General features: G+C 42.9%; 1 protein-coding gene across 1 annotated transcript in view; it reads right to left on the bottom strand.

The window, feature by feature from the left end:
* Map3k5 (mitogen-activated protein kinase kinase kinase 5) overlaps positions 1 to 14,148 on the bottom strand; it is a 217,786-nt gene that overhangs the window by 71,013 nt on the left and 132,625 nt on the right. Inside the window, exon 11 of the mRNA XM_052751136.1 lies at positions 7,845 to 7,952. Within this exon, the coding sequence (XP_052607096.1) occupies positions 7,845 to 7,952 (108 nt within the window). The remainder of the gene's footprint in view (positions 1 to 7,844; positions 7,953 to 14,148) is intronic.

Here is a 14,148-nt window from a genome sequence, read left to right as displayed (position 1 = left end):
CAACTCTGCAGCTCTGAAGTGGCCCAGAGCTCTTCTCTTGGCAAAAGCAACTTGAAAAGCTACAATTCCTATCCACAGCTCCTAAATCTTTGCTAGGGCCATACAACCAGGAGTGCAGACAGATGCTCTCAAGTCTGATGCAAATTACTCAAAAGCCAACGTTCGAGCACCTTATTGGGATTCGAGCTGAGTCAGCACACAGCAAGTTCTACCGTCACGAGATCCAGGGAAGGAAGACAGAGTAGAAAGGCCTGGTAGAGAGCCGAAGGCATGACCGAGTCACTAGAGCACCTACCTTTCAAACACAAAGATCCAAGTTTGATCCTCAGAACCCATGTAAAAATGCCAGGGAGTGGCAGGTCCCATGCAATCCCATCACTGTGGAGGCAGAGACAGGAGTATCCCTGAAGCCCGCTGCCCTACCATTCTAGCCTAACTGGTGAGTGCCAAGCCATTCAGAGACCCTGTCTCAAAGGAGGTGACAGCACTCATGAGGATGCCACCTGAGGTTGTCCTTCAGCCTTCACACACACACACACACACACACACACACACACATACACACACATACGTGTGTACCGATACATACATGTGTACTGGTAAACACAGGAAATGCATATATACACATATGTTAAAAATAAAAGGCCACATACAAAATAACCAAGTACTAGGCAGAGCCTTCACACACATATACATGCGTGTGTACCTGCACACATACATGGACTGGCATACACATGAAAATGTGTATATACACGTACCTAAAGAACAAAGGAAGGCCACATATAAAATAACCAAGCACTGGGCAGAGGCAAATTAAAGTTGCAGCCTCTGCTCTCAATCGGACATGTGGCTTCTAACGTCTGTCAACCTCAGGTCAGTGTCTCAATAACTGTATAACCCAGAGGCTTCGCTGCTGAGCTGTTTACTGCTCTCACAGAAGGCATCCTTACCTCTAAAGCCTGCTACTGAGCTGTTCCCCAAGACCATGGTCAGGATTGGAAGTGGGGAGGAAAGCAAATCCAGCTTGGAGAGTGTGCAAAGCAGCCAATGAACACAGCAAGCTTAGACACAGGTAAGGTGAGGCCCGCAAACCAGGTTATCTATAGCCCTGCTCTGGGAGAAACCAAGGAGGGGTTTCCTGGATAGACTGGGCTGATTCAGTAGGAAAGGGGCGGAACGCTTCCTGAATATCTGGTTCCTCCCAGACTGCCCTGCCAGGACACCTTTCATATACAGCGCTCTTCAGCTCAGGGCCGCAGGTGCAGCCACTATACTGCAAGAAGCCCTGCCTGCATGGCGAGAGGGACTCAGACCACAGGGAGGCACTGGTGAGCTGCAAAGGGAATTACAAGGGTCCAAGGATGTAGAGTTGGAGTGATTAACTAGCCTCAGCAGACCCCACACCATGTCTACCTATTTGGACCAGCACACCGCACTGTTTTCTAGGAACTGGTCCATTCTGGATCCCGTGCCCCAGCCAGAGCAAGAATAAGAAGTAGGAAGTAACAATGAGGATGACAATAATAATTTAATAATTACACTCCATCAGGCCTTATTGCTATCTGGGGTAATAGCTGTTTCTCCCTAGCCCCTTCTCCTCCTTCAGAAAGCCATCTCAGAAGTCCTCAGGATAGGGAATACCATGTCCTTATTGTTTGGGCTGTTTTATTTGGGATTTATAGCTGAACGTAGCATGAATGGGCGAGAGTGTCTACCTGAAATTCGGTAAGAATGCTCCTTCACACAGTTTACATAGCCTCTCTACCTGGCCACTGGCTAGAGCTAGGGGGCAAGAGGGCAGGTAGCCTTAAATGAGGAAGGGTCCCTGCCAGCCACACTAGCGATTGAGGAGCCACAACACAGGCCAACGGCTGCTTAAATTCCAACCCTAAAAGGGAGGGATTTCAAACAACCACATAAAATACCCTGCATGTGGCTTCTTTGGAGCTAGGTTTTTCTTCCATGGTACCCATGCAGATTTTCCTCAAGTATGGACTCTAAACAGCAGACATCTATGGGAGAAACGCACATGGCTGGGATTCATTAGTTGTGCCCCACGAATGTAAAGCAGCTCTCCAAGAGTCCTGGGAATTGGTGTACAAGGTCTGAAAGTTTCGGAAAATTGCAGTATAAAGAGTATAGTCTGGAAACAATACAACAGCTTATTCCATGCTGAGCAGGTAAAGAAATAAACATGACAAACGAAAAGCAATATTCTCATGTCTAGAAAAATTGAGACATTTTGTGTCATAATCCATTTCCTGCTTACCATAAGATCAATTAAATCGGTTGTTGACTTATTAATTATAGACTTAAGATTGGTAATAAAGGTTTTTATTGCTTGTCTTTCTTGCAGTCTTACCATTTCTGTTGTTAAAAGGTAGAGAAATGGATGGTGATAGTGAGTGCAGTGTACATAGAATCCACTTACAACCCAGAGGGGCACTGGTTTGCAAAAGCTTAACTTTTTGACAAGGACAATTTAATATGAAGATTATAGAGGATGGGAAACCACAAGGGCAGTCTGTGTGCCTCAGAAGACAGTGAGAAGGCTTGAGAGATGGCCTAATAGTTAAGAACACTTGCAGAGGACCCAGGTCTGGTTCCCAGAACCTACATGGTGCCTCACAACTATCCCTAATTCCAGTTCCAGGGGACCCGGGATCCTCTTCTGATCTTTGTGGGCACCAGAAACATGCCTGGTGCACATGCATGCATGCAAGATGCTCATAAAATAACAGCATTTTTTAAAATAGTGGGAATAGGCACGGGAATAATTCACAGCTTGAGCCAGTAACCCTTCCTCATGTACTCAGCTACGTCACAATGTAAAAGTTGCCTCTAAAACTGTCACAGAGATTAAGAACACTTATACCAGAGAGACTTCACTGAACAGAGAACCTCTCTGAAAGAGCTAACAAAAATGACTAGTTGGAAGTAGAACTGTTTCCAAAAGTCTCTGGCTCGCTGTTTGCTCTCTTCCTGTCTTCCAAACTCGATTGGCTCTGCGCTCACTCTCGGGGCCGCGTTCATCACTAATCCCTTTAGCCACATTCGGATCCAAGTGTCCCTGGGTAACCTTGCTCTTCTTGGTCAAGCCTCTGAAACTCTCTTCCAGTCGTGCTCTCTCCCCATTATAAGAACGCGCCTGCATCTACTCTAAAGGGCTGTAAGCAAAGCATGGCACTGTAAAGCAACATGACCAGAACACACATGTAGTCAGGTTGATTACGTTCCATTTTCTCTATAGGTGTTTGCAGGTCATTAGCTCCAAGTACCCGGGTCCAAAATGAAATTCCTCTACAACTCACCTTTTCCTTGTAAACACCCTACTGCAGACTTTGAGCCCTCCCAACATTTCCTATTCCCTTTCAATTTCTCCTAATGAGTGATTGAGTCATACATTTTTTTTTTCCTTTTCAAATGGCCTGTCACTCCGCAGTTGGGATCCCAATGTCCTAGTCTGCTTTCTCTAGCGACTTCATTTCTAGCTCTTTCCTTTACTAGTCCTTTCTGTGACCCTCCAGGTCCCAGGATTCCCTAACTCGTATGTCACAGTATAACAAGTCTTAACAGATACACTTGTGACATTATTAACACATGTTCTGTGCCTTTAGCCCTGTGCTTGCTGGAGAATTCCTGGTAACTACCTCACGTGCTCTCCTCAACCACCCCATAAGGTACCATGATTGTCTTTTCTCCATATATGGAGGCTACAGGAAGAGTTATGTGGACTGCCCAGGTCACCCAGGAAGCAATAGATAACAACAGCCTTCACACCGGTGCAGCTCCACTCTGATCCTGTTCCTGGCCACTCTGGGCTACACTCTTGCCAGCTCTTAGATTTTAAGTAGCTTCAATGACATACTGCTTCCTACTGGCACGTGTCTAAATTCTCTTTCCTCACTCAGGAAACAAGTTATGATTTTTTTTAAAAAAAAGATTTATTTATTTATTATGTATACAGTGTTCTGCTTGCATGTATGTCTGCAGGCCAGAAGGGGGCACCAGATCTCATTGCGGATGGTTGTGAGCCACCATGTGGTTGCTGGGAGTTGAACTCAGGACTTCTGGAAGAGTAGTCAGTGCTCTCGACCTCTGAGCCATCTCTCCAGCCCACAAGTTGTGATTTTATACCATCCTGCCTACCAATGTATTTCCCACCGGCGACACCACATCCCCCTGGTAAGCCGAAAAATGCCCCTCCTCACCCCCTGAACTCCCCATGCTCACATTCGTTCACAGTGCCTCTGTTGGAATTTGCTCTATTCTCCCAACCTGAGATCATTCCTTAGTCCTATCCACAACCAAAGCCCAGACTTCCGAGTCCTTTCTGAAGCCTCCCAGAGACCTCGTGTCCTACTCATGGTTCCTCAGTGACCTTCACAGACCAAAAGTCCAAAAGGTCCTCCCCACAACCCAGCATGGTCCCATGAGCCACAGAAGTCCTTATAGTCAGGAAGCAGGAGTGTCACATGATCACAGGTCAGAAAGCAGGAGTGTCACATTGATCACAGGTCAGGAAGCAGGAATGTCACACTGATCACAGGTGTAGGGTGACACTCCAGGGGAGGACTCACTTATGTACTAGAAATGTTACTGATGTGGGTGTCTGCCACTCTCCCCTTACAAAGTGATGAACGTAGAGAATGTCTTAGCTGCCATAAAGTTTCTTATCAAGGCAGTTTCCTTTACGAATAAGTTAGTACTATAAGAAAAGACAATAATAATACCTTTTGGGATTATCTACATTAAAGGCTGGAAAACTAGGCCTCATAATAATACTGCTCATGGTGGCGGGTCCTAGCATGTATAAGGTCTGTTTTGTTGGGTGAAAATCCCATAGTTATCATAGTTGCCTGTTGTCAGGCAAGCTATAAAAGTCCAGTACAGGCAGTCCACAGCTCTCCTACGAACGTGGTAGCGGGGCCAGTGTCCCACAGGCTGGATCTGAGAAGGCCACAGTTCTGAAAGAAGCTTCTTAGAAGCAGCTGCAGACATACTTCTGAAAATAAATCACTGTGCACACTCACACGGCGATTTCATGCTATCCGACATTCAGCATATCTGCAACAACACTATACCTTATCAGACTTAACATGACCAACTTCATTCAGACATACAGTAACTTACAATATCCAGTACAAACAGAATGTGGGTGCTTCCGGGTAGCTGTCTTGGTCATTTTAAACACAAGGCACCTTTGGCTCTGTGACAGGTGACTTGTTGCTGTTTTGATAGAGGTTATAGGGTCTGTCTGTGACTGAAATTTGGGAAAGGCTTAGCACAGCTGATGTAAATACCCCAGAGCATGAGTTATTCTTCCTTTATTATAGACATGTTGTATGGATGGGCCTGCTGAACTTTTGACAATGGTGATTAATGCAAGTGAGTTCTGACTAATCAGGAGGGACACACAGAGTGGAAATCCAGATTTTCAACCAGTTAATATCACTCAAATGCTGAGGGTTCAAGGAGACATCCTTTGAAAACTATGATCCTTAGGAGCCCAATTTAGTCATAAAGTCAAGGACATAATGACTCTTCATCAGTGACTGTCACAGAGTCATTTAGTACACCCACACCCTTTATTAAACTTATTCTGAACCACAGCTACACAACAGACTCATACAGCGATTTTCATAACAATGTTTGTGTGTGCCCAGGACTCACTCGGAGCATAACACAAAAGATCACGACTTATGGATATCTTGTAGGCTTATCCAAGAGGTAGCTCCGTCGTATGGTTTAAAGAATGAAACAAGGTTAAATTCTGGGATTTTAAAAATAGAGGTCAGTCCTAATAGTTAAAAAAAAAAAGGCAGTCATTTTAATAGCGTTTGTTGTTATTAACCTTAAAGTATTTGTGGTGTTCATTATATATAGTAAAGGGCTCTGTGACATGCGCTCTGTCTACATCACGTCACACACTGTTCACAATTCATAGTGGGGAGGAATGGGATTCATTAGGCTCAGGTTGCCCTGGAATTCACTGTGTAGCTGAAGGTGGACTTGAATTTATGATCTTTCTGCCTATACCTCCCAAGTCCTGGGATTATAGACACGGCATCAGTGCCTGCTCCCAACAGTCTTTTGAGGTGGATGTTGTTGTAGTTGCTTTATTATTATTATTATTATTATTATTATTATTATTATTATTATTATTACTATTATTGCCCCTTCTGCAGATGAGGACAGTGCAGTTTAGGGATCCATGTTGTGTAAGAGCAGTGATAAAAAGCTACACAAATTCAGGCCTATTAACTTAAATAGTATTGCAAACTCATACCCAGTTCATGCTTTATTTTGCCCTTATCACCTCTGCATATATCTATAGGTTTCACTCATCAGTTTATTGCCTCCCAAGGGAGAAAGTAAATGCCATGAGAGGCGGAGTCTTACTCATCTAGTATAACATGCTTTCCCTGCTGCTTAATACAGTGCTTAGTAGTGCCTAGCCAACATCTGGGAACAAGTGAATGAATAATATTTAAAGAAAAGTAAGACTACTTTGGGAAACAATTACAGGGGGAAAAAAATCCCTCAAATAAACTTTGTCCTAAGATTTCTTTCATATCTACACCTTCTCCTGCTGCTTGGAGAGGCCCTCCCTCAGGCTTTCTGTTTTTTAAGAGTTTTGGTACATGCATCGGAACGGATAAAATCATGCCTGGAATCTCAGTACTTGAGGCTGAGGCAGGAGGACTGTTAAGTTGAGAAGTCAGCCTAGCCTACAAATAGAGACCCTGTCTCAAAACAAAGAACAACAAAATCTGAATGAACTACCAACACTCGAAGGCTGATCACATGCTGCCAGAGCCATATAAGGGGCGGGGGCGGTCTAAGACCTTTCTGGAATCAAGCAGAAGTCGATCCTACCTTATTTTACACAGACCCAATTGAGTCAGTGCTAATCTGAAATTACCAGCTCTTTAGATAAACAAGCAGGCAGATGCAAAGGTAACTATAGCGGCCCCTACAAATGCCTTTAGTCTAACAGGCTTCCTAGAATTAAGAGACATGTTATTTATAACCTAAGTTTTAAAACTTATTTCTTGGCCATAATTGTAGCATGAATCTTAAAGAGTCTTATTAATAAAAACAAACCTGGAGCCAGGTATTAGGGTGAAGGCTGGAAGATCAGAGAAGCAGAACAAGCCATAGCCACTTCACCTTGCCAATTCCTCAGCTGATCCTGTTTCCTCAGACTGGAAGCTTCTGAGTCCTCATCCAGAATGAATCTCAGCTGAACTGCTGCTTCTCGAAAGCCTGAAAGCTTAACCAGCTCTAGTTTCTGGTTTTCACACCTTATATACCTTTCTGCTTTCTGCCATCACTTTCTGGGATTAAAGGTGTGAGTCACTATGCCTGGCTGTTTCCAGTGTGGCCTTGAACTCACAGAGATCCAGATGGATCTTTGCCTTAGGAATGCTAGGATTAAAGGCGTGTGCTACCACTGCCTAACCTCTATGTTTAATATTATGGCTGTTCTGTTCTCTGACCCCAGATAAGTTTATTAGGGTGTACAATATTTTGGGCAACACAATATCACCACACATAATTTTGAAGAATTACTTCATAACTTAGTTTACAGCATGAATTTCTAAAACAAAGAAATATCCCAATTTTTAGCACACTTAAAAATGGTGATACTATGTATAAATCTGAATTATTTCAAGTATATCCTATTAACTGATGAAACTCATATCTCAAAATTTAGTGATGTTTATATTGCAGCACACACTTATGCCAAGATAAACATGGTCAAGCTATTTCTTCTTCATTAACACATTTACTGAGGCAAGACTAGAAAGGTATAAAGTCTTATCTTAATTGCGGTTTACCTTGTCATCAGGAAGCACGTGCCAAATAGATATTGTCTTCTCCTCCACTTCATTGTTGATAGACAGGTAAGAAGGCTGGTAGATTTTGGTTGGCTCTAATATTAATACCTAGAAAGAATAAGGCGAAGAAGCTTGCATCAGAGACAGCCGCTACTGTAAATCCAACACCATGTGGAAGAGGTCACAGAGTCAACAGCTAGAGAAATCGTCTTAACCTCTAATGCGTCCTAGGAGCCTTTTGAGTTGCTCATGATACACAGTTATCCTAAGGCCCAGCAATACATCAGCTTTTATTGCTAACGGACTGGAAGTCATATTTCAAGGTCCATAGTTCAGCTATCCCTGGAGAACTTACTGGTGCATTTTGGAAAGCTTCAGCAGGCATGGTAATTCATGCTTCTAACCATGGCTCTTAAAGAGCTGAGGCAGAGGATCATCGCAAGTTCAAAGCCAGTCTGGGTTACACTGTGAGTTCCAGGACAGCTTAAGTTATAAGGCAACATGCATACCTCATTCCCAAAGCTTAAATTAATCGTCTTGTAATGCATCTGCTATTTCCATTAAAATAAATGTGTCAAAGAATGGCAGAAATATGATAAAACACTTCCGTACACCAAAAAGGTTCTATTTCTAGAATAGAAATTTCAGATTTCTGCTGTCACACTTTATCATAAGGAGCTAGTAGTATGGTTCTTGCACCCATAAAAATGGATTTATAAATAATTTGGGATTTTGTTGAAAGAGTTTTATATATAAACCAAAGAATCAGATATAGATATATGAAATAATAAAAATATCTTTGCATTGCCTTCAAGATAAAACTGGAATCTTCAATAAGAGAAATAAAATTTCCTCTTATTTTAGAGATATATGAAGGGCATGTGATAAGTGAGTTGAGAATCTACATTGAAAAGTTACATGAAAGAGTTTTATTATTACTAATACTTCATACCAAGCAGGAATGACATCAATATACCATACACTCCCTAATTTTTAGGCTGTGATAGCTTTTTTTTTTTATAGACCTTTAAAGACTATTTTTTAAATTGAGACAGGGTTGTGGAACCCCAGGCTGACCTTGAACTTGCTATGACTTTGACCTTCTGGATCATTTTGACTCTGCCTCCCGGGAGCTGGGATCACAGGCCTGCACCACTGGTTTTTGTGGCACTGGGGACTGAATCCAGGGACTTGTGCATGCTAGGCAAGCATTTTACCAAATGGGCTACATCTCCAAATCCAAGACCTAAATTTTTTTGTGCAGTTAAGGATGTTTAGAGGGAAGAAAGAAAAACCATTACTTCACTAGAGAGAAGCTGGGATGGTTCTTTGTACTCTGCGGAAGAAAATTACATTCAAGTAATCATGACTCAAGCAAGTTTACCAGATAAAACTGGAGAGAAAAGCCTTCCTAGGGCTCCGCCATCAAGAAATAACAAAGTCCCAACACACTAAAATATACAATGCCACCTGAGCAAGGAGGTGCAAGAATATGGGTCAGAAAACTGGTTCTCTGCCACATACCAGGAACCCAACACATTCATTTCCCTCTAAGTTTACCCTAACAGAACACTTATGTAACTTAATGTACATAGAAATAGAAAGCAGGCAGGAAAACCCTCAAATTTTTCTTTACTTTTTGAGTATAAAAAGCTTTTAGAGCTCACCAATTGATTTCTTGATCAGGCCTTTGCTATGAAATGAGAGGCTTTACCACAAAACCTCTTACTGGGTGAACCAAGGCTCCAATTCCAGTCAGTCAAGCTCAGTGCTACTGATTAAGACTGAAGACTGATTTCCAAGCAACACTGTAGAAATGGCGCTGTCACATCTGAATGTTTCGGGATATTGAACTATGAAAAGATGTGTTGTTTACATAGTTGTTTAACTATGTAAAGTTGTGCTGCATTTGTTTATGTTGCAGAATATTTGTTCCACTGTGTAAAGATGTGTTGCTGCTTTTTTAAACCTTGCCTGCCTCAGGCGCCTGATTGGTCTAATAAAAAGCTGACCGGCCAACAGTGAGGGAGGAGGTGTAGGCCAGACTTGCAGGCAGGGAGAGTAAGGAGGGGGAGGAATCTAAGCTTCGGAAAAAAGAAAAGAAAAAGAGACACCAGGGAGACTCCAGGGGCCAGCCAGCCAGACACGGAGGAAGCAGGAAAGTAGGACACACAGAAGGAAAGAAAGGTAAAAAGCCCTGAGGCAAAACATAGATGAAGAGAAACAAGTTAAATTAAGATAAAAGAGCTAGTGAGACAAGCCTAAGCTAAGGCCGAGCATTCATAATTAATAAAGCCTCCCTGTGTCTTTATTTGGGAGCTGGTTGGTGGCCCTAAGAAAATTCCAACTGCATCTGAACAACTCAGTGTTTCAGATACTAAAACAAGCAACAGAGAATGAAAGATGGGATCCCCAAAAGATCTAAGGTTTCTTCACCAACAAATGAGAGCCCCCTGCTCCCCGATTCTATGGGCACATGATTTCAGAAAAGCACGGACTCAGCTGAACTCCCTCTCCTGTTGAACTATGCCTTTACTGCCATCCCAAAAGCTTCTAATAGATAAACTCTGAACTATGTGTTCTCAGCTTGGGACAGAGAACAAAAACAAGGTTATCATCGTCTAAAGTCTGTGGAGCCTTCGATCTGCCCTTGAAATGTCAAATTAGGAGGAATCTATGGTGTACATAAAAGAGCCCCAGAAAGGCCGAGGAATGGAGGGGAGAGGGGAGGAAAAGGAGATGAGGAGAAAGGGATGGGGACAAAGAAAGAGGAGACAGGAAGAGGGATCAACCAAGAAAAAGGAGGCAATGGAGCAGAGTAATGGCGCTGAATACAACTCCCACGAGGTGTATACTCTGGCTTTCTCTTTCCTGTCCCTCATACTGGTCAACGTTACAATGACTGCTGACTTCACTTATCTGAAGCAGGAGAGCAGGGCAAGGCCTAACAGAGTAGCTATGAGCAGGCCCTGTCTACCTAAGTCTCTCCGAGCCTCGGAGCACCAGGCCCCTCCCGGCTCCTGACGTTAGATGATAAGTTGATGGTCTCCAGGCTTTGCAAGGGAAAAAGCAACCCTCCCTCCCCATTCTCCTGAAGGAAGTAAGGAAAGAGGGTAAATCAAACAGAGTATAAATAAATAGGACCCTGCAAATCATTCCACAAACTTTCCAGTATCTTTTGATCATGTTTATGTTTGCTTGTTTGTTTGTTTTTTCCTTTGGATGAACTATGGAATGACGGAAATGAGATAAATGGAAACAAGCCCAGTATACACTTTCTTACGTAGTCTCTACTGGGTTCTAGACCAATTTTATAAAAGAATATTGTGATCACCCTAATCAAGCCCACCAAAGTCCCCTAAGCATGAGCCACAGAGGCTGCTACTGTGAGGACAGGTATTACAGTGACTGATACAGCACCACTGACCAGACCCACAGCACTCTACCACTGACCAGACCCACAGGACTCCACCACTGACCAGACCCACAGCACTCCACCACTGACCAGACCTACGGCACTCCACCACTGACCAGACCCACGGCACTCCACCACTGACCAGACCCGCAGGACTCCACCACTGACCAGACCCACACCCTGTTTGGCTTTTTTAAATGTTTGAGACAAGGTTTTATGAAGTTGATCATGCTGGTCTCACACTTTACATTCTGCCTCAACCCCCAGAACCAGTGTGCATCACTCTGCCTAATGTTGACCTCACATTGTCAAGGCCTTGGGTAGAGTGAGAATTAGAAAACTATGATTTTTGATCTCAGTGTAAAAACAAAGCATAGGAAAGCAATTTTGAGTTTTCAAGTTATAAATTCTGGAGTAGGAATGGAAGAAATAAACACAAAACACTCTATTTTTGTCTCTTCAAAAACAGACAGCCACAAATAAACCATGAAGTTTCCAGAAGAAATGGGATTGCTGCAAAACAAACTGCCATAAATGAGTCTGCCAGATAACATGTGCCTTTGTGCCTCAGCCCACAGAACACAGTGGCAATACCCATGGAACACAGTGGCAATGCCCATGGAACACAGTGGCAATGCCCATGGAACACAGTGGCAAGGCCCATGGAACACAGTGGCAATGCCCATGGAACACAGTGGCAAGGCCCATGGAACATAGTGGCAATGCCCTATGGAACACAGTGGCAATGCCCATGGAACACAGTGGCAATGCCCACAGAACACAGTGACAATGCCCACGGAACTTGATTCATGAAACAGACCTTGTTGAAGTCCCCATGGTCACTTCCATAGTCTGTCTCAACCTCCCCTACCTAGACAATTTTCTAGAATGCCTGGCAATTCTTAACGCCCACCAGCAAAATCTAAAATGTTCTTGTCCCTGTACATTTGCCAACTGCAAAACTTCTATTTATTTGAGTCCAGCAGACGAAAAACAAAACCATTTCTCACCTTAATGTGTATTTTCTTGTCTACTTAGTTAGGTTAATCAATTACCTTTCCATATGATTACCTTCTTTAACTTTCATATTAGTCATTTATATTATTATATTAAATATTTTTCTTGCTTGATAGTTTTCTATTTTGCATGTTTATGGTGGTTTTTTTTGATGAACATTTCCTTTTCTTTTTTTACAGTTCAACACATGATAGGCAAGCTCTCTACACAGTACTACATCACCAGAACCCCATCTTGTATGTGTACATACCTATTGGTGGGTGTCTCTGTGTGGGTTCATATGTGTATTTGGGCAATTGTTGTATACATGTGTGCATATAGCCTGAAGACAAGATCAGCTATGTTCCTTAAGAAAGGCCATCCACTTTAAAAAGTATATATATTTTTGTTTATGTGTGTGGGTGCTTTGCTTACATGTATGTCTATGTGTCTCGCATGTGTGCGTTACCCATGGAGGCCAGAAGAGGGTGTCAGATCCCCTGGAACTGGAATTACAGACCCTTGTGAGCCATTATGTGGGTGCTGGAAATCAAACCCAGGTCCTCTGGAAGAGCAGTCAACGCTCTTAACCAATGAGCCATACGTATTTCCAGCCCCCACCTTGGTTTTGGAGAAAGGGTTTCTCACTGGCTTGGAACTCACTGAGTAGACCAGGCTAGCTAGTCAGTTGATCTCCCTTATCTCTGCTTCCCTGACACTGGGATTATAAATGCACACCATTGGATCGAGCTTTTTTTTCTTTTTCTTTCTTTCTTTCTTTCTTCCTTTCTTCCTTTCTTCCTTTCTTCCTTTCTTCCTTTCTTCCTTTCTTCCTTTCTTTCTTTCTTTCTTTCTTTCTTTCTTTCTTTCTTCCTTTCTTCCTTTCTTCCTTTCTTTCTTTCTTTTTTTTTTTGGATGTGGGTTATCTAGGCGGAACTCAGGATACCCTACCTGCACAGCATATACTTTATGGACCAAGCTCTCTCCCCAGCCCTCCCCCATTAAAAAATGAAATCAATTAGGATGAGATAATATTTTCTTTGAGGAACTAAGGGTCCTTTCTTAAGAAAGTCTCTAAGATGGACATGGTGGCATGTGCCTATACTGCCAATAGTTTTGAAGCTGAGACAGGAGAATTTCAAGTTCGAAACCAGTTCTGGATACACAGGGAATTCAAGGCCACTCTGCTATGCAGTGAGGTCTTGCCGCTCACCCAGTTTTTTGTTTTTTGTTTTAGATAAGGGCCGGGGGGTGTCCCTTAGTGGACACTTGCTCAGCTTTGAGTCTCACCCTCAGTCTAGAAAAGAGAAGAAGGGAGGAAGAAGGAAGGTTTAAAAGAAAAGGAAGTCTTTTTAACCTGGAGTATATAATCTCAGAGCTCCTCAACCTTTCCTGGGCCTTTTTCTTTATTCATTTACTTACATTACAACAGATTAACTAATACTGTACTCATTTAAATGAGTCTGAAATAGTGACTATGAACGGTTTCCTTTCATGCGGTTAGCCTATCACATCGTCAACAGTCAGCAGTGCATTAAACTCTGAGGAGTGAGATCTCTTCTTTCACCACCATATTTATTGCTACTCGGAGCCCCAGGGCAAGCTGCCAACTCACTCCAAGATAAGGATTTTCCTGGGCCACACCTTATCTAGACTAGGAAATAGAGCAGAGTGCTTTAGCATGAAAGGCTTTTCAATTAAGAGTCTTACTGAGCCCAAGGCTTCATGTGGAAGTCAGAGCAAAGCACGCTCATTCCAGCAGTGGATTTAATTTAATGAAGCTGATGATCCTATCAACAAGAACTAGAAATTGGGGTTTATGAAAAGAACTGTCACGTCCCCTGAGTATGGAAGATTGAGATCGAAGAGTTCAAACAAGAGATGTAGTACCAT

Source organism: Peromyscus californicus, unplaced genomic scaffold (assembly GCF_007827085.1).
Source record: "Peromyscus californicus insignis strain IS unplaced genomic scaffold, ASM782708v3 Scaffold_22__1_contigs__length_63687245, whole genome shotgun sequence".
NCBI lineage: Eukaryota > Metazoa > Chordata > Mammalia > Rodentia > Cricetidae > Peromyscus > Peromyscus californicus.
The sequence above is the reverse complement of the archived record's forward strand: the minus strand, read 5'-3'. Positions and strand labels throughout refer to the sequence as shown.